The following is a 27294-nucleotide window of genomic DNA, read 5'->3' on the forward strand; positions in this document are numbered from 1 at the left end:
ATTACCTACCAAAGTTACGGGGGAAAATTTAGCACGTCATATAATTAATCAATAATGCAATAAATCCTATTGTTGTCCACTTTTCACACCAATTTAACCTTTTCCACAGTGTCAAACACATATGCTGTCACTCAGATTGAAGTGTCAAAACTGAAGTTGAACTTTATGTATATGCACGTAGGTCGATGTTGCTCTGTATGGTCTGTGACCGATTAATCGGTCTTTGGCGTTGAACCTACGGTGCGGTTATATCGGTCATTAGCGTCCAAAAGGTTAAAAAGTAGGTACATCACCTTCATTCATCTTTGGCCTATTACAGCCATACTCTAAGTGTGTTCCGCGGAACCCTAGGGTTCCGCGACACCCCTGCAGGGGTTCCGCAAGAATTTAGAACACTATGCTTTAGTCGCCTCGAAAAATTTTACTATGTCGCCACCGTATTGTAAGGTTCCATCAAGTATTTCGCTTTCCAAAAGGGTTCCGTCAAAAAAAAAAGATTGAGAACCGCTGGCCTATTAAATACACATTGATAAGTGCGAGTTTAGAAATTTGGCACTAAACGCAAGTAACAAATGTATGAACTTGCACTAAACACTAATCAACGTGTAAATAGGCCCTTGTATTAGTTGTATTGCACAAACAAATCTTCGTTGCACCGCACGACATTATCGCGTGGTAAGACCCGTTAAATTAAGGTTAATAATCTAGACACGCGGCAGCGTGTCAAGCCAAGTTCAAGCAAAGGAACTGGCTAGCCAGCGCCGAGTGTAATATTACACGAACCACTTGGTGCCACTTTTGACCCTTCTATAACTCAAAACCTCTTTAACGTAAGGCTTGTTCACGGAAAAAAGTAGCCATAGCCACCTAAAGTTGAGTCTTCTTAGGTATATAGAAACTTTATGCAATGCTACTATGTGACATCCCAAAATAAGTATGATTAAGTTTAAGAAAAAAATATATTAGTTGTCATTGAGTAAATAAAATCAAAATGCAGAGAATAAATGAAAATATTCGTAAACTAATTATAGTCGCCTATTGTACAGAAAAGGGTATTTCGATGCGACAACTCGCAAAACGATATAAAATATCCAAAGACGGTGTGCGAAAAGTTATAAATAAGTTTGGGCAGTTTAATATGCTAGGTGATCTGCCAGGTCGCGGCCGCAAAAAAGGCTGCGTGAAGCCACAATTAGACGCGGCAATAGTTGACTTGTTCTGCCGAAATCCGTCGGCCTCTACCCGAGATGTAGCCAAAAAGCTGAAGATTTCGGTTGGAAACGTGCAAAATGCTAAAAAAAGAAATAATTTACAGACCAGAAAGAAACAAAAAATCCCAAAAAGGACCCCTGCCCAGCTCGAAAGAGCGAAATCTCGAGCTAAAACTTTGAACAAATTTTTAACTCAAAATCGCGACCGATGCATTTTAATGGATGACGAAACCTATGTAAAAAAAGATATGAGAACCTTACCGGGGCCTCAGTTTTATACATGTGCTGCTGGCGAGGATGTTTCGGAAGAGCATAAGTCCGTGGCTTTTGAAAAATTCGCTCCTAAAATCTTAGTATGGCAAGCTATTTGCTCATGCGGGCTTAAGAGTTCGAGCTTTTTCACTACCGGGACAATCAACGGCGATGTTTACCGACAGGAGTGCGTTAAGAAGCGAATTTTGCCATTATATAGGAAACATGCACGTCCTCCAATATTTTGGCCTGATTTAGCTTCAGCTCATTATGCTCAAGCCTCTTTAAATTTGCTCGATAATGAGAATGTTGTTTATATTGCAAAAAACATGAACCCGCCAAATTGCCCAGAACTTCGCCCGATTGAAAGGTATTGGGCAAACATCAAGCGATACCTTCTCAAGAAAGGTGCAGTAGCCGACAGTGAAGCTGATTTCAAAAAAATATGAAACGCGGCCGCTCGTCAGTTCACTAACAGTTCAATAAAAACGCTAATGGCAGGCGTTCGAAAGAAAGTAAAACAATTCGTCAACTCTTAGGGTTTCTACAATAAATGCATTGTATTTTATTTTCTGAATGTTTACACATATAATTATTTGTTTTTGTTTTCAGTAGCGTAAGAAGTAAAAGATTTATTTACATTTTCCTATGGCTACTTTATTTCGTGAACAAGCCTTAAACACATAAAACTACATACGTGTGTTTAATTATATCCATAAGGACATCTAGAAGCCCAAATTTAATGAAGCTAGCTCAAACGGTTATAAAGATATGAAGGTCAAAAAGTCGTGAATTTTAGCACTGACTTTATGACTGACATATAGTACCTAAACCTAACCTACTTCCAGATGACCTAGAAGGGTGAAATTTGGAATCCAGCTCGGTAATTGTGTGTAAGCGTAGGAAAAAATCTAAAAATAAAAAAAAGTTAAAAAAATAGGGGGGGGGGGGTCCCCATACAATTTATTTTATTTTATTGTAGCGTTGGAACCGTTACAAGCATATATTTGAAACTATCCCAGTATATGTATTATTATATATTTTCTATATAACAGAAATATACAAATAAAGTTAAGTCAAAAAATAAGTGGTATCCCCATACAAAAAACTTGTAATACGCGCTAAACAACCAGCCAACGATTAAATCTCAATACCTGCCTAGTTTTCTTTACAAAAAATAATGATATCCCACCAAAAACATAAATGTAAAAAAGGAGGGCCAAGTTCAATACAAAAATTATGCTTGGCTGTGGGCTTCGCCGCAAAAAGAATGGAGATCTAAATGAGTGCCAAGTTCTATGCAAAATCCAAATATGTATTTATAGGAAAAAAATAACATTATGAACAAGTATTAAACTCTATTTCTTTGCTTTATTGGATACCTATAACAATTGCTGTTATTTAAAAAAAATGTGAGATCTTAAAGTAGGTTAGATTTAGATTTTTTCCTATAAATACATATTTGGATTTTGCATAGAACTTGGCACTCATTTAGATCTCCATTCTTTTTGCGGCGAAGCCCACAGCCAAGCATAATGTTTGTATTGAACTTGGCTCTCCTTTTTTACATTTATGTTTTTGGTGGGATTACACTGTCTAGTAGTGTTGAGTCGCTCACTCGTGAGGCACCTCATTTGTACCACTCATTTTGTTAATTTGTCGCAGTACTTCGTACCGCAAAAATGTCTTACTTCACTCCTCTATTCATTTTACTTGATTCTAAAATTATCTTTCTCCTAAAAGTTATATTCTTAACCTCCAGAATTGCACTCCAATTAAATGTTACTATTTATTTATTTATAAAGGAAGTGATGAATACATAAATATGTATATACATTAAATATTTTTGTCGCCGTTGGAATTAATGGAATAGTCGACGCTGAAAATATGCTAGTACCTCACCTCATTTGAAGTAAGACATTGTAACACCTCATTTTAGAAAATGAGGTACTCATACAAACTCATTTTAAATTGATGTCCTACCCATCACTACTGTCTAGTTTCATTAGAAAGAGTAAAACTCGGACTTTTCTTCTCTCATCTCGTAAATAAAACAATTGTGTAACCAAAAGTTGTATAATTTATGTTTGTACATGGTCTATTTTAATCTATCTACGGAGCGTTAGAAGCTATAATTTAAATTTGCAGTTCATTTAGTACAAGAAAAATCCGATAGGAGTGCTTAAGGCAAGCCGATGCTAGCGCCACTTTTAAAACAAAAATAGAAGCAATGATTTACGAATATAATATACATATACCTAATCGTAACTATTACGTAAAAGAATTACAATCTTATTTTTAAAATAAACTGAACCAGAGTAGCGTTAAATAATCAAATTAAGATGAATAACTATCGTTGGAGTTTAAAGTTAGTTTAGTTTGTCATTAGTTTGTCAGTAACTTATTTGATTCTATATTCATAACAATATTTTAATTTGGTAATCTAAAGACGTGAACATTTGAACAACTAACAATACAATGCAAGATGAAGAATATTAATTACTTACATTAAAACTAAGTGAGCATTCCTGTTGTAAATATTAATGGTGTGGCAAATGTACATATCTAATTTAAAACATTAAAATTTCAATTACGAATGCCTTAAAAACTTGACTATGAAATTAGATAGGTAGTTAAAGTACATCTATTTTTAAGAATAACAAAGAACATATTTACAAACTATACATTGTAGGCATATACTTAATTACTAAGCAGTGTTTTACGTCTTAAGTACTTTATATCTTTTAAATATGTTTTCGTGTTAATATTGACTTCTAATTTGCCGAGTATTAGGGTCAAATATTAAAAATATATAGCTATTACTAAACTGTTTATAGCAGAGGTATGTATATAAATTAACAAATCCATCGTAGTTAACAGGAAATTAATCTGCACTAGTCTACAGCTACACACGTCTTCGTGTAACATATATAAAAGGTTCACTGACGTTTGCATAAATTTATATAACACAACTTAGACATTACAATTATAATAAAATGCTAGAAAAATAGTTCATTAAATTTGGAAGTTATAACTGTAAGTACGTCCCACTTAAACAAGGGGAAAGATAACCTTCGCTAGTTAACACTTTACTGCTGAAAAAGAGTTATGATTTATATTTTTCGAACGTATATTTCACTTTACGATACCACGAGAAAAATACATCAATTAATAATGAAGACTGCATCGACCGTCCAGTGGCGCCCTCACTGGAGGAATTGTGTTTTCTAACAAACCAAACGAAAACTAACCAACCAATCACGAAGGTATTTTTGAATAGTTCATTTGTAGTTTATTGATTAATTTTATTTATATACTTTTCAGTTATTAAGGATTGTATATACCATTAACTACGTTATTTGCTGAATTAATTTATTTATAAATAGTATACTATTGTTATTGTTCTCCAACTTTTGGTATTTGACACATAGTTTTATTTTGCTTATTTTTCGCTTTATCAATTAAATGGCAAATGGTGGCCAGCGGTGGCCACATTTATCCGTTTAGGTCAGGGGCCGGCAAACTTTTAAGAAGAATCAAACGCAGTCGAAACACCCGTTTTTGTAACCTCAAAGAGCTGCAAATGTTGTTTTCAGTGATGTAAGAACTCTCAAGGGTTAATTTTATGGGTGACTTAAAGAGCCGTAATTGTACATACTTCCAAAGAACCGCGGTTTGCCGACCCCTGGCTTGCTGGTGCTTATAAAGCAAAAAATAAGCAAAATAAAACTATGTGACAAAGACCAAAAGTTGGAGAATCAGTATTAAGACAACAATAATAGAATATGTACTGATTTATACATAAACTGGTTAATTCGAAAACACAATTCTCCCAATGAGGGCGCCACTGGACGGTCGACAGCTTGCGAAGGTTATCCTTATTTTGCACAAGGCAGAAGAATAGCATCAAGGATTCAACAGATTTGACAACACAAATAAATACTCGTATGTTTACATGGGTTGTTTAGTGTGTACCTACTCTGACGTATCTATTGATGCCATACTACTACCAAAAAGGCAGCAGCTCCAATATCCGAGCTAAATCACGATTGTACAACGTTGTACAAATAAATAAACCTGCTCTAAACAAGGATTGGCGGGTCCTGGCGCTGCGCCGGTTCTGTAAGGTAAATGGTCAAAGTCGTCAGTAAAGGGCTTTACACTTGCACCGTTTTTTTTGCACCACTAAATATCACAGTTATATCACAAATGTTTTTCCAGAGTCTATGCTCCGTCGCTGCTCGCTTCGTCCTCCGACTATTCTTATAATACCTCTTTTTAAGCTAGAACCTAGTCTAAAGACTAGAACACAAGACTATATCACAGGACCACAAACTATATAGAACCCCAAATATCCCAGAAATAACAGTGGCTTCAAATAGTCTATATACCTTATCGACGCAACATACTCATCGCTACTGTGTTGGATTGTAATTTCAAAGCCGAATATATTGAATAACTTATAAATCGCGTCACGTTTAATACCTACTTGAACTTATACATTATATTAGGTAATCTTGAACTGAATGTCTCAAGTCATTATGTGCCAAAAATATTATCATTACTGTAAAATCCAACAAATATATGCATTAATTTTGAATGTAGGAGAATCTTACTCAATTACTCTACGCCTCGATAGTTACTTTTTAGTCAACTTCGAATAATCATAATTTGGAGCACCTACAGCAATGATGAAGGCAATGGTAATAACATAGACATTTCATTCTAGGGTCAAGACAAGATATATAGATTATTAAACAATCTAAGACATAAGAAGTATATGCTGTCGAGCCTGTGAAAAAAGATTCGTTAGACAAGTAAGCAAATAGACTTTACTCACCGCGGTGCGCGGGCACGGCACACGGGGCGGCTCGCCATCTAGCGTTTAAATCAGAATCACACAATTAGAGAACAATCAACAACACCGCGACTCGACCGTCCATTTGGAAATCCGTCTTGGCAGGTTTCATAGTCAATCAATATTATTGCACTCAAGAGCTGTTAATAAACATCGTAACACAATCCCTTAGCACCCAATAGGTATTAGTCTAATCAAAATCCCTTTTTACCAAGTGTCATTTGTGAACCGAAATTCATGAAATTTGGTACCAAAAAAATTATTAATAGACAATCATCTGTTTCAAATTTTGCACATCGATAAAAATGTTATAATGATTTACCACTGAACCACTTTTTAGTTGTCTAAATGACAAGTGAGTTACCCAGCCTTCGTCAAACTGTTTTGCTCTTTGTGCTAATATTTTACTTTACTTGAATATTTGTAGATAATGACGGGAGAATTATATACATATTTACATTAATGGAGGCAATAACCACTGTAAAATAAAGTGATATGAAAAAACTCATTTATTCAGTGCCATGCCAAATATGTCCAACTAAGATTAAGGGGATACATCAATTAGGTTAGCGACTTCAATAAATATTGTGTAGGTACCTATGCGAAATAAGGCATCATTTCTGATTGTATTCAAAGTATCGAAATTATTTAATTAATAACAATACTATTTTATAATTTTATATTATCAAATTAATATCTTACTCAGTTTTTGGGAGGGTTAAATAACTGAATTAGTTTTGCGTCGTTCCCTATAAATAAACTTACTTTCGATGTACCCACTTAAGTATATATATTGTATATTAATATACAGTACAGTATTAACATAGAAGACAATGATATGATAATGTATGTACCGAAATATGAAACCCAAATACATATATAATAGTCAATAGGATAAATATAAATAGAACCTGGAAAACTGTTCGCGCCCCAATCCATTTTTACTAACATCAAATATAAAGAGGAGCTCGACGCAAGGTTGGAAACTCCTGAAGTACAGGTAGTACTAGCAGCGCCCTTAGCTGACCAGAGGGCCTACCGCGAACCACGTTCGATGTGTTGCCTCTCTGTCGCACTTGTAAATTCATACGTAAGCGTGACAGGGAAGCAACACGTAGAACGTGGTTCGCGGTAGGCCCTCAGAGCCATTTAGCTAGTTAAGAACTAAGGTAAATCGTCATTGTAACAACTCGTACGAAAACGTTTAGGAAACAAATTATAAATTAAATGTAACGAAACATAACATCGGTAGAAGTTCGAAAGACGAGAAACACTTGTATTCAAAGATTTGAATTTTTGAGTTCATTGAGGCAGAACACTATATGTATACTTAACACAGAAAATAAATTTGAATGAATAAAAGGAACCCGAAAGATTTTAACCACGCATTTCAGAGGTCAAAAGAAGGTAAATTTGATCCACGAGTTTAGGTCACCTTTGCCAAAAAAATTTTTTTTTTTTCTTTTTTAGATTTTTGTATTGTATTTGTACATAAATGTAAAAGTACCTAAATGTTGTTGGTAAAACTATCACTTAAAATGAACCGGTACTTTTTTTCGTAAAATCTAGCTTTTGCAGTGTTACTTGTCACTTTTTGATATCTGTCAATAAGGATATTTTATACTAGGCCCCATAGAGTGGCAACATCGCCATCAAAAAGGCATTTTGCACTTTTAACAATGAAATAATGTTTTGTTTTTAATTTGTACTAACTATGAAACTAGGCAAATTGCAGAAAAAAATTTAGTCTTTAAATATGATCAGGAAAGAAATACACTGTTAAAAACTTCGGGTTCCTCGTGAGCACGTTATATATCTTTGTTGCCAAGATGCTGCCCCTATTAATACCCAAAGAAGAGGTGTCAATGTATAAAAGAAATAAATAAAATAATATGTATTATTGCACTAACCTCAAATCCTGAATCTGTAAAAGAGATATTAGTAGTAATAAATAAATCAAAGATAACCCACCTAATTTCCCTCCTCTTGACCGACGACTTCCTTGTACCGCGCAATCATAAGCTTTTTTACAGTGTCGCGATATGTCTCCCCAGGAGTAGGTGTGTAAATGCCTCTCTTCTGCCCAAGACCTGCCAAGCTTGGCCTCTGCTCTGCCTCAATGGGAGCTATCCGCCCCTGTTCCGTTTTGCCCAAACCTCGTCCAGCTGACCAACCCATCTTCTGAAGCATTTTTCCTCCAATGGTATCAACAACGGATGGTGGTGGAGCGGCCTGTATGGGGGGCTGCATAGGCTCTGGTGGCTCATACCTCTTTCTGACCGGTGTCTCATCCTCTCCGAACTTCATTCGGCGCTCAGCTGCACGGTCTCTATACCCATTCATCTGCGGTGCTGAATCAGACTGTTTCCTGTGCGCTGCAAGATTCTGTTTATGTAGGTCTGAAAGAGTCTTGTGCTTTGTAAGAACCTCTGCAGAAGGGAACTTTCTTTTACACAGTAAGCATGTTAATTTTGTCCAATCAATAATGCCATCATCATTGTCAAACGCCGGTTCGGCTACTCTCTTAATCAAAAATTCATCAGGAGCAGTTGGGACAACAGTTGGAGGTGGGGATATTTCCCTCACATGTGTTAATGATGGCCCGGCTCCAAGCACTGAAAAGCCAATGTCTGCAGAGCCCTTGCTAGGCCCCGTGTCTTGAGGCTGATCCATAACATAGTTGCTCTTTGCATTTTCTTTCTTTTGATTCAAAGTTCTAGCCCATCTTTCCATATCTTTGGCTATCTTTTTTGCAACTTTTACTTTGTCCTCTTTATCTTTTTTCTTTTTCTCCTCCGGCTCTTTAATAATAGTGTTATCTGTGGTGACTGTTGGTGGACTAGGCAACTTAGGCTGATCAGTATTTTGTGTGGCTTGTGTAGCTGCAATATAAGTAGAACTAGTAGCATCCCAATACATATATTGATTAATTTGGCTATTGTAAAAGTATTGTGTGGTTCCATCATAGTACAGACCTGAAGAAGGATCATAGTAGTACCCAGATGTCTCATCATACATGAATGTCCTTACATCAGGTGCATTATACACTGTTGTTCCATCACCTGTGGGAGCCTTGATATTGGTTACTGCTTGTGCAGCTGACGTAACAAAAGTAGGGGCCGATGGAGTCCATGTGAGCTGCCGAGCCTGAGCTGCTGTGATAGCTGACTGGGCAACTGCTGCTGCAGCATTAACTCTGTCTGCTTCAGACAAAGCTGAACTGTTGGTGTATGTGGTCATTTGAGAATAATAATTAGAATAGTCTACTGGATTTGGAGCAGGTTTTGGAATCTTCTGGGGCTCATTGTAAAATGATATCAAAACTTCCCGGCTATCAATCTCAAGTGGAGGCGAAAGAGTCATCAATTCAGAATGAGCAGCAGTGGAATCTGCTATAGAATTAAAGTTTATATATGCGAGGCACTTGGACGCTCCAGTCAAAGTTTCTCTCCCTATTGTGATCCCTGCTATAGAATCTAAAATAGCCTTTGAGCACCTCTCTTTCAATGCCTCTAATATTTTTTCTTCGGTTGTTAAAGCATCTAATCTTCTAAACAAAAGTCTTTTTGTGATACCCATGCCTTCTGTCAAGCCATGCCTCTCGGCATCAGCTCCATAAACTGTCCCTTCTGATCGCTTTCCATTGCAGTTGCGTCTGTAGCATATTTGACGCCTTTTAAAATTGTATGAGCCACATTTACAAAACCAGTCTCCCGGGGAAGCATTGACGGCTTGTTCGTCCTTATTGTCATATGTAGAGCTGACACTGTCGAGTTCGCGGCTGGCAGAACGGCTACGCGATCGTGCGGTGGGCGGTTCAGGTGCACTGATCTTTGGCGGCGAAGGTGGCGCTGGGATGTCGCAGTCACGTTCGCGCTCGTGGCGGCGCGGCGAATGTCGCCGTGATCGAGAGCGAGAGCGCGAGCGCGCACGTTCGTGCCGGTCCCGCGAGCGCCCGCGTCGCTCGTCCCGCTCGTAACGGTCACCGCGATCACCGCGGTCGGTGCGGTCGCGCCGGTCACGGTCCCCGGTTCGGTCGTACCGGTCATAGCGGTCGCGGTGATGGCGAGGAGACCCTCGCGTGCGATCAGGAGAATCGCGGCGCATGTCCCACACGGGCGAACGTCCACGCTTCGCCCACGGGTCCGGCCGATCCTGAGTCTCCCACCGCGAGCTTCGGTCACTGCGGTCGTCTCGTCCACGCCACGACATCGCTAATCCCTGCGAACATCCACATAGATCAACAAACATTACTCACGAGCCTTCCCACGTCGCCGTCGCCGCCGATCCAATGGAGCCCTAAAAAATTCTTCGATCAATGACCCCTTCCACATTTTGTTTACCTGTAGTTGTCACTTGGTTAATATATCGTGATTCTGCGCTGTGAAACGATTTTTTTTAACACGGATTACTGATTTTCATACAAGTACTGTTACTTTAGGCAATATACATTTTATTAAATTCCGATTGGCAGACTAGAAAACCAGCAAGATATCGCCATATTGATTTCTTTTTTTAACTACGCAGAGCGTATGCGTATCTGCGTTTTGTTTCATCAAGAAAATCTGAATTAGAAGGTTTAAGTCAGTTTAAGTAGACTCATACAGCCAAGTGTAATTTTTTTATTATATTTAGTCAATTCAAGTCTTTTATTTTTAAACAAATATTTTGGTAACTATTATGGGTAAAAAGGCGGCTAATTTGAAAAATGTAAGTGCAAATTTACGGACATGAAACAAAAAAATCATTTCAGAATTAAATACCTTACGGGAATATAAAGAAAACTTTTGAAATTTGAACCATGAAATTTGTTTTGTTTCTTTCTACAGTTTTCTGCTTAAATTTAACCAATAATGCAATAGTTAGAATATAGCTTTATCAAGCAATAATGATGGCATATTCTACCTTAGGTAGGGCCTATACACATAATACAAATTGGCTTGCGAATTTTCGTTGGTCATTCCCAGGCCACGGTGCGCCGCACCAAGGTCGCGATGCGGTGCGGTAGTGTGTTATGGCTATAAACTCCACCACACTCCACGCCCAATAAGTACCCAATAAGTCAAGGTAGCAGATCTGCGAAATCGACTCCACACTTGCTCCATACTCGTATTCGCGGCTTCGCGCCGCGATTCGCGCACGAGTGTGGAAGAGGCTATATAGGTCCCTCCAGACTATGCGACTATGAAACTACGAGACTAAGAATCGCGGGCGAAGCCGCGAACGCGAGTGTGGAGTCGATTTCGCTGTCTGTATAAGTGTTTTGGCATTATCTAGAGCTGTAAACTTATACCTGTATTTATTTAAAGAATAAAGAATTAGCGATTTCATCAAGATGTAGCTTTATATATTTGAGTGTTATAAAGTTAGAATGTAACTGTGAGATCCTCGTATTTCAGCCAGTACAAGATTAGAACCTTTTTCATGTAATGTCATTGAGTTTTTCTTTATTGATTTAAATGCCATCTAAATGAGTGGCCATCTAAACCTTACGGTCACGTGATCGCCTTACGGTCACGTGATCGCCTTACGGTCACGTGATCGCCTTACGCTGTCTCGAGTTTATCATTTTTCCCACCTCAAAAAGTGCCCAGCGCCGCTAAAGAAGTTTTCACTTCAAAAACGGGCTTTTCACTGCACAATCGGCGGTCGAATTCGGAGAGCCAAATGGCGTTTGTGTCCGCACGGACAATTTAAGTAATCAGATTGGCGAAAAATTGTCTTCGTCTGGACAGGCCTTATTTTTTGTTCACTATTTAGCTTCCGTCCTACATGTCGGCTGCGATGTGTTGTCTCATTACAATTATCCCTCCATTCCAACCTGCTAGCTCGACTGGGCTAACCGTAACGGTAGAGTAAAAAAAGTAGAGGAGGAAATCAAAACATACACTAACTAGAATTAAAATAAAATTATGTATATTGGAAACAGCTGTTTGTTAAATGTATGTTACTTACGCTATTAAGAACATTCTATAAAGTATGAATTTATCAACCGATTAACATCTAATAGGGCGCAGCAAATCTTATAGCTTAATACGCGATTTCACAACATGGTTCTGCAGTCGCATTTATTGAAGCACGGAATGTTGTACTTACATATAAGTTTTATTTTCATAATTATTGAACACTAATTGCGCCGCTACTTGTCTGATTGTCTTGATCACTAACATAAAAATACGTTTTCACGAAACCGAACATCTTGGCCTTAAGCGCAACAAAATGTGTCTAACGCAGTAATCTGGCATGCCATGCCTTCCAATCGTAAATATTAGCTTCTATTGTTTGTTAGCTTGGACTAATTCAAGAGATTATGTGCCTCATGTTGGTCTTCCTTCGAGTTTACTCCTGTTGACCTGTGAGCAGGTGTTCACGTAGAGTGCAAATTTCTCGTTCAATGTTTTCACGCGCAAGGGGCTCAAGAAACTCGAACTCTGGCGTGTGATATAGCTTAGGGATCTGTGAGAACTGGTTCAGTACCTGTAAACAGAGACAAAGATTTCTAGTTAAAGTAAGTTACAAAGAATGATGAATGACACTAGTGCGAATGACACATGTAAGTAATTAAACTGATTTTTTTCAATTACGTCTTTTCATTGCCTTGTACCATTTGCATATTTTAACAGAACTAAAAAAACCTTATGCATATAGTAAATTCACATTTTACACACCCATAAAATATAATACATTAAAATATGAAGTGAAGTGGCTCGGTTGTCAGTTTTTATATTGAATTTTAACACGTTTTAATCGAGGGTAAATGCCACGAAAAAAACAGTCAGAAACTAGACTACCTATATTTGCGAGGGCTAACTATAAGCAAAACCTTAAAGTTGGCTTGATAGAAAAAATCATGAAAACATGTCTATTTTTCATTTATTTTCAATTGTACCTATATCGTAACCCTGCATACCATAGCATTATAATTTTATTATAAAATAGCTAATGTTACAGCCAAGGGACTTGATTAGCAAAACTTTATAAACGTCTAAAGCCGCGCGATCGCGTAATTTTCCATCGCAAGTCTCACGCGGCGCGCCGCGCGCCTATTCTTTTGTTCCTATGTATTGTAATTTCCTGATTTTACACTCCCTCTTAAGATACTGTCCCAGATTGAATTGCCTTCGGTCGGTAGATATTTTTTAGTTACCTTAATCCTTAGTTCCACGTAGTTCTTATTGCTCATTGCTGCGTATTCTGCGCGGACCAGCTTAGCATGGGCCTCGTACTCTTCACGGCTGGCTGCGAGGATGGAAAGCTCGCAATCACCAAATAGCTGTAGGTCTCTCAGCGGCGCAGGGCCCGGCGTGCCGCCGCCCGGCGAGCCCGCACCACATGCTCCACACCATGCGGCCTCGTCGTCTGTCAGCAGCGCCAGCACGTATGAGGTCAAGTCTTGCTGGATATAAGTATGGAAAGTTTGATAAATATATATGTTAAATATTCTCAATACCTGTTAATAATAAAGAGTTTAAATTGTTATGAGAACACCTATTTTGTAACAGGTGTGAAATAATCTCCTTGTATGATGATATTGATGATGACGATGGATCTGAGCAGATACATCGTCATCAATTCATCATCATTATCATCTGCTATAAACTGTTTAGGGCTTGGAGTTGTCCGAAAATTACGTAGCTGTAACGTATGTTAGCTGATATTTTTGCGATTATCTTGAGAGCTAAAGTCTATTTTTTTATTCGGTAGACTAAAATGACATTTCATAGTATGAGATGACACATGATGTTCATACTATGAAACGTCATTTCAGTCTACGGAATAAAAAAATAGACTTTAGTCCAGCCAGCCTGAATATAAAGGCGCGAGTTAATTATTGAGAGGAAATACTTACAGATTGTGGATGAAGGCGTAATAAATCTGCCAGCAGGCGTACGGTGAGATCTGTAGGTGTGTGTCTTAATACTATAGCCAATTTAAACGCCGCAGGTTGGATTACATCATCTATGCCTTTTGCTAGCAAGTTCTGCCACACACCAGCCTGAAAACGATGTATAAATAGAAGTCACAGATTAATGAAGAGACTAAAGTACCTACCTAGAGTTAGACCAAGCTAAATTGGCAGCGATTTTGATGGCCTGTGAAGGTGTTATATACGTCATAATTTAATAGAAGTTTGACGTTTAAAATAACCCTTGCACAGACCAGGCTATCAAAATCGCTGACAACTTAGCATGATCTAACTCTATTACAATGTACCTACCTATGGGAGACACAGAGAAAGTACATCTGTGGTTACATTTACATGTAGGCTTTGTGTGTAACTAGTACGAGAAATTTAAGAATGAAAAAGCAAATTTAAGTATACGCACTTGATATGCAACACAGTTGCGTAGGGAGTGCCAAACAGTGTCTGGTGGCGCAGTGTCAGAGATGCGAGTCCAAGCGGCATCAGCGTCGGGGCACACCAACACGCTGCAGGCCGCACGCCACATACGTGCTGCCGCGCAGCCTTCGCGCGCGCCCGCCGGTACTGTATGTTGTAATATTTAAGTATGCGTGTTTTGTATTGTCTCAAAATGTTTAATGCAAAAGATCAATTTAATTCGTTGATCGTACTTAATCGCTTCACACACCTTACTACATTCAATATCTCACGACAGGGACGCAGCAATACGTAGAAGTGAGATATAGACATATCTCTACTGTGTCTAATGTATAGCTGGCATAGCTGCGTCCCTGTCGTTTGTTACTGAATTAAGGAAGGTTTCGCCAACAATTATATAAAATCCATATAAAATCGCATGTCATTTGTTGAAACGTACAGACGTTTCAACAAATGACATGCGATTTGATCGTTTTATTTAATAAGATAGAAGCTTTAAAGAAACAAGTCTACTTAAACTTGTCATTAATCAAAACCTTTGCAGTGTCTGTCTACAGCTACACTAGTACTAAAATGGTAGGTTTATTTTTTTCATAAAATAAGTAGTTATATAAAATAGTACTTAACCGAGACCGGCCTAATATCAATGACTCACCTCCAGTATCTGGTTCTTTCCACCATGCCTTCGCCAGCTTGAATAAAATATGGCCGTGAAGCCAAACCGTCAGCTGTGAATCACATGGAACAATTATAAAAACTACCTACTAAGCTTACTACTAAGTATTTCTAGACAAGTGTTTGACAATCAATTTTGCATTTTATATATACAGTGCAATAACAAAACGCACTAGAAATCGGTCAATGTACTGAATGTACAACATCATGATTTACAACATTATTTACAAAGGTGACAAAGATTACTTGTCTTGTATTGTCAAGATAATTATTGCTTTAATTTAATTGTATAAAAAAACAAGTTCTACATTTTATGAAGATTAGATTACTCACTTAAAATTCACACGTATTTGATGGTTTAAATCGTACTTGGTTGAAAGAAATTTGTTTGTTTGATTACGGCGAACGAGGAGGGGCGCGCGCGACTGTCATGGTCGCCGAGGCGCCAGGCCTTTCTCATTGGGGAGGCCTATATAGTGCTGTAAAGGGCTCGATAGGTTTTTTCGATAACTGCTTACTGTGTTTCTTTTTAGTTGAGGGTTCCGTACCTCAAAAGTAAAAAACGGAACCCTTATAGGATCACTTTGTTGTCCGTCCGTCTGTCTTGTCTGTCAAGACCCTTTATCTCGGGAACGCGTGCCGGTAGCGAGTGGAAATTGAAACCATACTTATTTATACTCAAGTCTACGGTCCTTTGAAGTTAACGTAAAAAAAGATACTACTTACCAACTATGAAATTTGGCAAGTAAGTAATATCGTCTTACACTATAAATACAGGGAAAATCTGACAGGTACTTAACTGTAAATTTGTAAATAAAAATAAAGAAATAGTTAAATTTGTACGGAACCCTCGGTGGGCGAGTCCGACTCGCACCTGACCGGTTTTTTTGTTAAGTAAATTCGCTTAATAGGTTACCCATTTGTCGTTATCAAAATAGATAAAACCTGTGGTAAAGCCTGTCCAGTAATAGGGTCATTGCGCTAGTTTTCGTCCAGCTCTAGTTTTCGTCCACTTGACGAAATTTGAATTTAAACTTAGATTGCTGCACAAATTTGGACTTATTGCAATCCTTAATGTCTAAACCAGGGATCGGATACCGGTATTTTTGTATGGGAACGGAAACGGTATTTTTTCGTTCTTTGCTAATTACTTCATTTCTAATTGGGCAATTTAATAATACGAAGTCGTAACCTAAAAACACAACTGAGTCCTACATTTCGAGTATAAAATAATTCGAAAAATATGGTTATTTCTAAGTTTTGCAAAAAACCGGTTCCGATCCCTGGTCTAAACAATATTATAATATATCTATCTACATAAAAATGATATTTTTCAATGTAATAAATTATTTGCTAATCCGTCAAATGGACGAAAACTAGAGCATGGACGGAAACTAGCGCAATGACCATATATATGATCATTGTCAAGAGGGCGCTGTTTATTCTAATGTATAATGTAACAATTCAGTATAGTATGAAAAAAATTGTTCCAGTGAAATTCCGCAATATGGTGATCATATACATATATATTCCGCGCATATATATATTGCGCGTGGTCGGGCTTTACCTACCTCAATGTTTTTAGGTACCTACCTACCGACTGATCTAAATATTGCCTACCTACCTTAGTAAGGTGTATTGGGGTAGGTATTCGGTAAAGACGACTTCGTTCTCTTGCAACCGTTCGCATTCGCAATACGTCATGAAGGGTCTACCGCGAAAATCTAAAATAGCAATTTCGTTATCTGTCTCACTACAATGTTGTCAGGAATGTTAAAACGTGTTTTTAATCTTGTCACTTTGCGTATGTTCTGTTCTGTCCCTCACGGGCGCACGCGTACCTTATAAGTAGCTCATCTATAGGATCCTACCATCTATGCCAACCTGTCAAAGTTTATAACGAACTAACCAACCGGTTTATAGGACTACCTACACAGGGTTCTCAATTATGTAATCGTTTTATTTAATAAATAAGTTTTGCTCGGAACTCCAAAATGCGCGTTTTCCCAGAAATAAGACCTAGCTAGATCGATTTTTCGCCCCTGAAAACCCTTATATAGCAAATTTCATCGAAATCGTTAGACCCGTTTCCGAGATTACCGAAATATATAAATAAATAAACAAGAATTGCTCGTTTAAAGTATAAGAATTGCACGTTTAAAGGTATAAGATGTATACAAGAATTGCTCGTTTAAAGGTAAGTATAAGATTGTCTAACACGATAAATACATTAATTACTTATTGCAGTATCGCTCTTTCACTCGATTGTCGTAATAGCGAAAGAGATGGAGAGAGCGAAAGCGAAAGATATGGCATTATTGAACTAATTTTCTAGGCTTTCTTATTCTAAGCCTTTACTTACTTTTTTTACACAAGGTACCTCGACAGCGTGACATTTTGTAATATGAATATGTTTCGCTATCGATAAATGGAATGATAATTATTCGCATCACTAAAGCTCGGGGGATGGAAAAGCAAATACCAGCACGCATGCGCCCCCGCGCGTGAAGAGCCATTTTCATTTAGGTACCAATTTAAAAGAGTGCTAACGAAAAACACTCTTATTTCCATGAAGTATGGTTCTGTATACATGAAGAACAAGAACTATAAAGCCATAATTAAACCGACAATGTTATAGGGTCATTGCGCTAGTTTCCGTCCACGCTCTAGTTTTCGTCCACTTGACAGATTTGCAAAGAATATATTTGATAATTTTCTACTTGCGAATTATTAATTTGATGCAGATAGATATATTATTTTGCCATTAAGGATTGTAATAAGTACAAATTTGTGCACCAATGTAGGTATTCAAATTTCGTCAAGTGGACGAAAACTAGAGCTGGACGATAACTAACGCACCTACCCTACATATTATGTGTATGTGAGCATTATTTGCATAGTAGTAAGGTTGAATATATACTTTGGATTAGTATTTTTTTTTTCGCGTTTTCATTAGGTAGTCGTAAATTAGCGCGGGCGTTAGCGCCAACCGCTTTAAGGATCTTACCGACAGTAGTAAACACAATAAAACAATTTAATACCTATAGGTACATAATATTTATTTATTCTTAAGCCCTTGCTACACGGTCGTCGACAAGCCCTTCAGACCGCGTGGCCTTGGTCTGGACGGACCGTGTAGACACTAGACAGTTGTTTCCAACAAAATTTGACCAAAACTGACCAAGGTCAGACCAAGGACGGACGGTTAGAAGGCTTGTCGGCGACCGTGTAGCAAGGGCTTTAGATGTAGGCACATCCTGAGTTCGTGTCATAGTCAAATACAAAGATTTTAAAACTGCATGGGGTAGAGCTCGTCCCAGACTCGCAGCCGGTTCTCGTGCAGTTTCTCGTGCACGGAGAACTGCTGGTCCACCTTCAGGTACTTCCTGTCCTCAGGCTGCATGGCTGGCCAGTGCAGCGAGCACAGCTCCGGCAACTCGCCTTTACGAGGATTTGGATTGCTGGGAGTGGATAATCAAAATGTTTTATCTTAACAATAAGCTAAATAATTGTTATTTACGATACAAGTGCGAATTACCTATTCGCACATATATCGGACAACGTTTTACAGTACATATCCTGGTGTAGTAATATAGCACCAGATGTACTGTAAAACATTATTATGTACTCGTAAGTGGCCTAATAATCCTAATTATAACGAAATGGAATTATAATTACCTTCTTTAAAAAAAGGAGTAAGTATACAGGTTTTTAAAGGATCGGCAACGAACATGTAACAGCCCGGGAGTTGCAGGCGTCCATAGGGTACGGTGATCGCTTACCTACAATCAGGCGGGCCATATGCTTGTTTGCCACCGACGCGGTATTTAAGAAAAAACTACTTTAGCAGAATGATACCAGTTTGACTGACTATAAAAAAAAATATCCACAACAATTCACATGTCTAATTTGGGATGCTTATAGTTTACACACTTCGCATAAGCCATAAATATAGCCAACCAACTTATCCTCAATGGGGTTGACCGGTCGAAGTAATATATCAGATGGCGCCATCATAGCTTGCCCTGTCAATCTATAGAATTGTGTCAAAATTTTGTTTTTTTAATGCCCTGGATACCAGCCCTTTAAGCCAAATCTCATAGAAAAAACCGGCCAAGTGCGAGTCGGACTCGCGCACGGAGGGTTCCGCACCATCAACAAAAAATGAAGCAAAACAAGCAAAAAAAACGGTCACCCATCCAAGTACTGACCCCGCACGACGTTGCTTAACTTCGGTCAAAAATCACGTTTGTTGTATGGGAGCCCCACTTAAATCTTTATTTTATTCTGTTTTTAGTATTTGTTTTTATAGCGGCAACAGAAATACATCATCTGTGAAAATTTCAACTGTCTAGCTATCACGGTTCGTGAGATACAGCCTGGTGACAGACGGACGGACGGACAGCGGAGTCTTAGTAATAGGGTCCCGTTTTTACCCTTTGGGTACGGAACCCTAAAAAAGGGGCAAGCTATGATGGCGCCATCTATGCAAACCTTTGACAGTTGCCAACCCCTATGACATGAATAAACATCCGTACAATGTGCTTACCCATGTTTGGCGAAGGTGTACCAGATGGCGGTCATGCGCTCCACCATGACATGGTCCTGCGGCGCGGGCGGCGGCGGCGAGCGCGCCTTGATCGGAGTTCGGAAGTAACTCATGGAGAACAGGTAGATCAAGTCGTCGTGGTGGGCCGCGCCTGTAATTAACATTGGGATGAATTAAACCTACATGTGTCGTCAGGCGGGACTCTGCCTTCATACGCAGAGAGAAATGGAACGAAAGCACTATCGTTCTGTGCTGTGCATGGCTGTTGCGCCGTCGTGGTGGGTTGGGAACTATACATTTTATTATTATTATTTATTTGTTATTATTAATACATGAAATAAACTTATAATCTAATACAGTTCCCTGCAAAACTTTTTGCACAGTTTGACTGCAGGCGCGAGTCTCTGTAGTAAGTACTTACATAATCAACGTAACATATTAAAAACAAAAATGAAAACTAACATCGTAACTTCACTTGAGTGACATTTGCAGGCACAGGCATACAATTGTTACCCAAGTGTTTTCAGTAAGTGCAGCATTAGTGCTTTTTTCAATTTAATTTTATTGGGCTCGAGCCTGATATTTTCAGGCAGACTATTTAAAAAATACGGCAACCTTTTTCTTAATGTTCTGTCTCCATAATTAGTTAGTAACGCGGGGTATTTCATATTTTTGCACAGTCACTGATCTTGTATTATGTTTATGTTCTAATCGTGTCGAGATATGCACCCTATTGCTATGGTTGTTAATTGCTAAGAGATATTTGTGTTTTAAACTGACCGGGAGTATTTTACAAATTTTAAATAGTTTATTATAATTACCTTTACAGCTGTTTCTAGTTTTTTTATTGACCAGTAACTTTAAGAATCTAATTTGTAGCGCTTCTACTTTATCCATGTACGATTTAAAAGTGAGACCATAGCAATCAAGAGCATAGCTTAACACGGATTCAAGCAAAGCAAATGGTCAAGCAAAGCTTGTCAGTAGAAAAAGGCGCGAAATTTTAATTTTCTACATTTTTCAAATTTGCCGCTTTTTTCTACTAACAAGATGTGCTTGATCATCTATATATTTTATACTACTCTTTGGTTGGGACCATAGATTTATCCATACTAATATTATTAAAGGAAGTCTGTCTGTCTGTTACCTCTTCACGCTAAAACCGCTGAACCGATTTAGATGAAATTTGCTACAGAGATTGAGTCCCGAGGAAGGACATAGGATAGTTTTTATCCCAGGAATCATCCCTTAAAGGGTTGGAATTGTTTATGGAGACCCAACAACAACTGCATAACAAACTTTGTCGATAGGAACTGTCTCGCCCGTGCGGTCATGCGGTGTCGCACCGGCGCTGGTGCACGATTTAGTTGAAATTTGGTACTTACAGAGATAGTTTGAGTCCCGGAGAAGGACAAAGGGTAGTTTGTGTTCAAGAAATCGCCCTTTAAGGTGAAAAGGGGGGTCGAAGATTGTATGTTTATCAACAAAATGCAGATTGGATAAAGTAATAGCTACCTAAATTACTAATTCCACGCAGACGAAGTCGCGGGCAAAAGCTAGTAGCATATAAAGAACTTTTTTTTTATACGTCAGTGACTGGGACACATTATGGACCAAAGAGTATATCTAGTAAATATTTATGGACACATTAGTTATCTGCTTGGAGGATATATATTTTTTTTATTCGTCCTTCTGGACAGGCTAAGACCATAGGCCTTGGAGGATATAATCAAACGGAGACGCCATGTCTGTAATTTTCTGTACAAAACAGTCTGCCGATTTTTGCGGGGGAGGGGAACGTCAAATGTATGCGTAACGTAAAAATAGCCATGTCAGATAAACGTCAGTCCATACATTGTGTATGACCGTTGGCCGCCTATTTTCGACAGAGGGGAAAGCCTGTTAATGGCTACTCCGTTTGTTATCTGACACTTAACAGATGTCAAATAGATTGAAGGTATTTTCGTATTTTCCTAAGAATCTTTCCATTTTTGTCTTGACACGCTGTTCGTTTTCGCCACCTGGGCCTAAACCCGTAAACGTGTAAGTACATATATATAGTCCCGTTAAACCAGTCTCCTTCCATGGCTTTAGAACTCACCGGCTGGCTTGCCAGTGCGCGGATCCTCGTAGAAGCTGTTATTGCCAATGTAACTGAAGACGCTGTACCATACCGGCTGCGGTGAATGTCGACACATCAAGTTCGCCATTCTGCAACAGAACATTATAATTAACATTATATGTAGTAGGTCACATGCGCCGGATCTGCATTTAAAGTCATGACTCATGCTCCGAGACGGGATACAGGAATGATAACCTACTCTGTTCCGAGCTGCTGTCAATTACCCTCATAAGGCCCAAGGTCCTACCCATAGTACTTATTAACTTTGTTATTCAGACAGCTCCTTCAACAATCGTGTAGTCATAGCGTACCACGGTCCTACCAGTAGGACTTAATATAAAACCCATCATTTTGTTTTCACATTTCGTGCTAATCGAAATTGGTGTGTACGAACTTCTAAAGGACTGTTTTGTTTTGCCTGTGAGCCCTTTAACAAGTTCGTAAAAAAAAAGTGCTGTACAAGGTGCAGTAGGTATAAGTACAATAACATTTAAAAAAAAATCTTCTAAAGTACTTGGGTCTGAGTGAGTATAAAACAATAGTACTACTGGTAGGTACTAGGGGCCGTACTGACTACATACTCAATTTTTCGTTGGGCCTTAGGAGGTTAAATACATTACAGAAGACCGGTTAAACCTGTGCGTATTAAGTCCAATCCAGCTATCCCCATACAACTTCCCTAGTCGTTTATTACTGTCAGGGGTGTCTGCAACTGGTTTGCCGCCTAGGTACGCCTCCTTGAGACGACGACTGGCCGCTGCGGAGTTCTTATCCGGAAGAGCAAAAGAAATCGGCGCTATTTTCTCCCATTCGGCATTCATACGATCACGACGAGTTTTGTTTCTTGTGACACCTGTGAAGAAACATGACGTATAGCGACATAAGTGTACACAGACTTGTCATTCTCGCGCTCGCGCTTGACAGACAGCTGAAGTGTGCGAAAGGGAAGCCATCACGTATATGAACATCGCATGAGTGCGAAAGAGTCAGACTACAAATGAGAAAACGTGACCATTTTTGAGTTTGACGACGGCCGCGGACGGCCAAGAGCGTATCACGGTAATTTTCAATTTGAAAAATATACACAAATTCGACAGAAAACAATTTGATAAAGTAATACAATGAAGATAGTGTCTTGTAGTGTACCGGATTTCAGTATGACAGGGCCAAATAAACCTAGCAAATACTCATTTCAGAGGAATAATGATATGATTCTATGTAAGTGTATGAATATTAGTTTCATGTCTGAAGCTAATAGTCGCATTCATACCTACTGATATAAGCATATCTCGCTAATCTAATGCAAATTAATCTAAAGAATGGCGAAAATCTGGATGAAAGATTGCAGTGCGGGTGTTTTCTTTAAGTAGGTAATTATTTTGAAAAATATGACATTATGTGTCTGTCGTAGTCAGATCGTATAATCCGCCGTATTACATTACGGCTAGCCGTTTTACAAAACAGGGGCGTTTTGAAATGCGGCGGTTCGACGATTAGCCGGATTGTCATTGCGATACGTTCTTCAATAAGGCGGCCTACGTTTAGCCGCATCGTATCTACTATTTAGATTGTAGAGTGACCAGTTCTTTTGGTCGCCTACGTAACCGGAGTTTGACAATGTTTGCAATTTAATTTATTTTTACCATGGTCGCACCGCACTACATGTGATTCTTTTCCAAAACATTTCCTTTACAACTTAAATAGACGGAGCCCCGCAAGCGGGGCTCCTATTTCTGGGCGGTTTGCCCTTCGGGCGTCTAAAGCTACCTAACGAACCTAACCTACTTACCTACCTACGCTTTTTCCCCAAAGTGTAATGTTTTCACGGACATCTCACTAAATCAATAGGTAGGTAGAGGTAGGTTAGGTTCGTTAGGTAGCTTGAGATGCCCGAAGGGCAAACCGCTCAAGTTGCGATGGAAATGTTTTTTGAAAAGAAACAGTCCGACGAACTCTAGATTTGATGGACACCCCAGCATTTTTCATAGTTTGTTGTTGTTATGCCAGGCAGCGCCACGAGTGTTAAAAATGGGAACTAAAAACTGTCAAAGCGGCGGCTAATGACTCGCTGTATTACATTACGGCTAGCCGTGTTGAAGAACGTATGGCGCCGAATACATTCCGGCGGATTTTCATTCAGCCGCATTCAATCCGGCTAATCGTCGAACCGCCGCATTTCAAAACGCCCCTGTTTTGTAAAACGGCTAGCCGTAATGTAATACGGCGGATTATACGATCCAACTGCGACATGTGTATATCGAGTTGACTGTTACATATATTCTTCCTTTGAAAGTGTAACTTACTGAATGCCAGCCAGTAGAACTCATCCTCGGTTTGGCTGATAAGCAGCGGCACTGCGTGCATGTGTCCCTTGCGTACTGCCTCATCAGGCTGCACGGCGAGGAAGCGCGGCTGGCCTACGTCCGGCTCCACTATAGCGTTCCAGAAACCTACAACATCGAAGGTGGATTCCTGAAAAAAAAAACAACGGGTTGCACTCAGGGAGTGCCGGCAGAAGTGTAAACTCAATGACTAATTAACGCATTACTGTTAGTACTCTAGTTATACTAATAACAGTTAGAGCGAAACTCACTAGATGGCATTTAAATCAACAAAGAAAAACTTAATGACATACATGTAACAGTTTTTCGATCAGGTCACGTGTCCGTTTTACGGTCACGTGATCGTCTTACGCTGTCTCGAGTTTAACATTTTTCCCCACCTCAAAAGGTGCACAGCGCCGCTAAAGAAGTTATCACTTCAAAAAACAATACCATAATTCATATAAATAAACCCTCCCAATATCAGTAGGAACTCAATTAGATAATGGCTAGAAAAATACTAAAAATACAAGTCAATAGAGCAATTACGATTAGGATAAAAACATGTGAACTGACATCCCAGAATTCTGTAAGTGAGTTGCCGATTTCCTGCCAGGACTTGGTCTTCAGACAGTCGACAATGGCTCGCGAGGAGTTGGTAGGACAATTGAGGATCTCTGCTTGCTTTTGCGCCAAATGCATTTGGTGCGAGGGTAGTGGTTCCTTTCCCATGGGGGAGGCGGACATGGCAATACCTCGATGGAACAATCCTGAAAAATATCATAGAAATATTAGATGTGTTGTTATCAGCCAAACGAAACCCTGAGATTCTATATTGGATCAGTATCTCTTGGCGATCGTTAACGATTCTATAGTTTGCATTTGGAGTTTAAATTACATTGAGCAGTGACTTGGTTGGATTAAATAATTCCCAAAATAAAGCCTTGAGGGGTACCTTTAGACATTGGTGAAATCATGTGTAACATAACACTGATGGATCCAGCACTGCATCCAGCGATGGTGACTTTTCCCGGGTCACCGCCGAACGCAGCAATATTTCGTTTCACCCAACGAAGCGCCGACACTTGGTCCTTGTAACCGTTGTTACCGGGCGCTACTGCATCACCAGTGCTCAGGAAACCTGAAAAAATAAGCGAAAAATAGTGATTTGAAAAAATATCGTACCTTTGAGGCACACACCCACCACAAATCAGTACCTACATAGTTTAAAGCAACCTTTACTGCATGTAATAAAAAATATATGTTTAAATTTGAACTTTAATAGCTGATCAATAGAGTTGAATATCATATCCGCCATATATGGCTCTGTATGCGGTAAGGGGTTATCAATGCGCGAAGATACCGCTTATCTTACCTTTATACAGGTGTATAATATTTTTGGTCTTAGGCCTCAAAATTCAGTAATGCAATCAGTTATTCTTGCCACAAATACTTTAAATTTATTGATCAGAAAGAAATTATGTAAATAAATATTGTGGTTACCAAGAGAGGCCAGTCGGTAGTTGATGGTAACCAAAACGATGTTTCTATCAAGCAGGTAATGAGGCCCAAAGAGGTCCGAGCGTCCCGTCATCGAGTAGAACCCTCCCGGGTGGATGAAAAATATTACTGGCAGCTTACGGGACCTGGAAACAAGCACAACCAGATTAGCAGTAGCAGCAGCAGGAGCAGTTCAACTCTGGAAAGGTATGGACTAGCGAAATAATCGCTCCAATCCACCGATTAAAGGAACTAAATATGTTATATAAAGAAAGGCCTTTGGTAAAACTAAAAAGATAGTGTTCCTTATTACCTGTTGTTTTTTGGAGTGTAGACATTGATCCGGAGACAGTCCTCGTCGACGTAATACTCGCCGGGTGCGACGGGCAATGGGCACGCCGGTCCGTCTGCGCTGGCGTCTACTTCTGATGGGTATGTCGTCATGTCGACTGGGGGCTGTAAAATAGAGGGGTTTTATGGTAAAGGAAAACGGGACTGACGGGATTGTTCCCGAGTTTTCTTCGTGTCCATATTAAGCGTTTAGGCCCCATATGTTACCTAGGTACCTATAGTTTTTAGTTTGTTCATTATATAAAGTCATAGTTGTGTTGGTGACACAGATACGACAACAAAATATACTAAAAAGTCCACTCGCATTCGCTACACGCTACAGTATGTAAAGTTACCTAGAATAGGATAGGGAGCTAGGTGTATCATGCATGACGTCGTCATTGTAGGAAAACCAAAGTACCGTAAACCGGGGTGACTTTCAAATGCAGGGGCGACTTCGATATTTCAGTTTTTCAGCCGTTACATATTTTTATTCGGATTTTTTAGTAGTAGGTAAACAAGTATGTATAATAATCTAACTTGTTACACGAACAGTTCGAGAAAATAATGAATAATGATAATTTAGTGGCAGTTTTAAAACTATCAAAGTATCCCCAAAATTTCCTAAAGTCACCTCGTTTTACGGTAGCTATTCTTATCGGTTAGGTGAATTGTTTTTTACCTTTTCTTACCTACCTACCTAACGATTTTCTGTAGGTACTTAGCCAACCTGTTTTATTTCAACTGAAACAATACCGGAGTTCACCAAGAACAGTAGACGGAGAGCTAGCCATACTATACCACCTATATTTTATAACTTTTCTTGTCACCTGACAGCTATTCAGCGGTGGAGGTTCTAAATCTACACTGACTACTACTACCACAGGAGAACAAACCTGGAATCGTAGCTCTCCTACGGGTGGTAGCGCGTAGTGAATGCCGCGGTAGGCCTGGAAGCGACGCCCGAGCCGCGAGTCCATCCACGAGCCGCGGATCGCGCCCGCCGGCGTCACGGTCACGGGGCCGGGGGCCGACGGCTTGGTGGGAGACTCGGGTTTAGGGGTGGGCTCGGGCTTTGGACAGGCTGGAACGTATTGCACAACATTAAACAAGGGAAAGGAAATATAGATAGGTA

At 39.2% G+C, this 27294-nt stretch overlaps 3 protein-coding genes across 3 annotated transcripts; all 3 read right to left on the reverse strand.

Annotated features, from left to right (window-relative positions):
- Positions 1 to 5348: 5348 nt before the first annotated feature.
- Positions 5349 to 10742, reverse strand: LOC134658971 (RNA-binding protein 5-A-like). The gene is made up of 3 exons (XM_063514579.1): positions 8293 to 10742; positions 6304 to 6341; positions 5349 to 5583 (listed from the first exon to the last, which is right to left on the reverse strand). Exon 1 carries the CDS (start codon positions 10570 to 10572, stop codon positions 8293 to 8295), a length of 2280 nt encoding a protein of 759 aa, XP_063370649.1. The 5' UTR covers positions 10573 to 10742; the 3' UTR covers positions 5349 to 5583; positions 6304 to 6341.
- Positions 10743 to 12529: 1787 nt separating this feature from the next.
- LOC134655397 (uncharacterized) lies at positions 12530 to 15797 on the reverse strand. The gene is made up of 6 exons (XM_063510859.1): positions 15738 to 15797; positions 15318 to 15423; positions 14649 to 14809; positions 14171 to 14317; positions 13469 to 13717; positions 12530 to 12798 (listed from the first exon to the last, which is right to left on the reverse strand). Exons 1-6 carry the CDS (start codon positions 15795 to 15797, stop codon positions 12661 to 12663), a joined length of 861 nt encoding a protein of 286 aa, XP_063366929.1. The 3' UTR covers positions 12530 to 12660.
- Positions 15798 to 18621: 2824 nt separating this feature from the next.
- LOC134659052 (esterase FE4-like) lies at positions 18622 to 27237 on the reverse strand. The gene is made up of 10 exons (XM_063514662.1): positions 27056 to 27237; positions 26143 to 26285; positions 25833 to 25975; positions 25285 to 25470; positions 24906 to 25099; positions 24312 to 24480; positions 22645 to 22861; positions 21988 to 22097; positions 19887 to 20037; positions 18622 to 18798 (listed from the first exon to the last, which is right to left on the reverse strand). The coding sequence occupies exons 1-10, from the start codon at positions 27137 to 27139 to the stop codon at positions 18627 to 18629; spliced, it is 1569 nt and encodes a 522-aa protein (XP_063370732.1). The 5' UTR covers positions 27140 to 27237; the 3' UTR covers positions 18622 to 18626.
- Between the last annotated feature and the right edge of the window lie 57 nt (positions 27238 to 27294).

This window comes from Cydia amplana, chromosome 2 (assembly GCF_948474715.1).
Source record: "Cydia amplana chromosome 2, ilCydAmpl1.1, whole genome shotgun sequence".
NCBI classification, from domain to species: Eukaryota; Metazoa; Arthropoda; class Insecta; order Lepidoptera; family Tortricidae; genus Cydia; species Cydia amplana.

What these genes read in the sequence shown, in the direction of transcription:
- LOC134658971 (XM_063514579.1), bottom strand. Translation starts at nt 10,572, where the DNA reads ATGTTTGTTGATCTATGTGGATGTTCGCAGGGATTAGCGATGTCGTGG.
- LOC134655397 (XM_063510859.1), bottom strand. Translation starts at nt 15,797, where the DNA reads ATGAGAAAGGCCTGGCGCCTCGGCGACCATGACAGTCGCGCGCGCCCC. An exon ending in CGCGCCCCTCCTCGTTCGCC is followed by an intron (nt 15,424 to 15,737) that starts GTAATCAAACAA and finishes TAAGCTTAGTAG; the next exon opens with GTAGTTTTTATAATTGTTCC. An exon ending in ACGTGGAACTAAGGATTAAG is followed by an intron (nt 12,799 to 13,468) that starts GTAACTAAAAAA and finishes CTCTGTTTACAG; the next exon opens with GTACTGAACCAGTTCTCACA.
- LOC134659052 (XM_063514662.1), bottom strand. Translation starts at nt 27,139, where the DNA reads ATGGACTCGCGGCTCGGGCGTCGCTTCCAGGCCTACCGCGGCATTCAC. An exon ending in CTACCGACTGGCCTCTCTTG is followed by an intron (nt 25,471 to 25,832) that starts GTAACCACAATA and finishes TTATTTTTTCAG; the next exon opens with GTTTCCTGAGCACTGGTGAT. An exon ending in GCGCACTGGCAAGCCAGCCG is followed by an intron (nt 20,038 to 21,987) that starts GTGAGTTCTAAA and finishes TGTTAATTACAG; the next exon opens with GCGCGGCCCACCACGACGAC.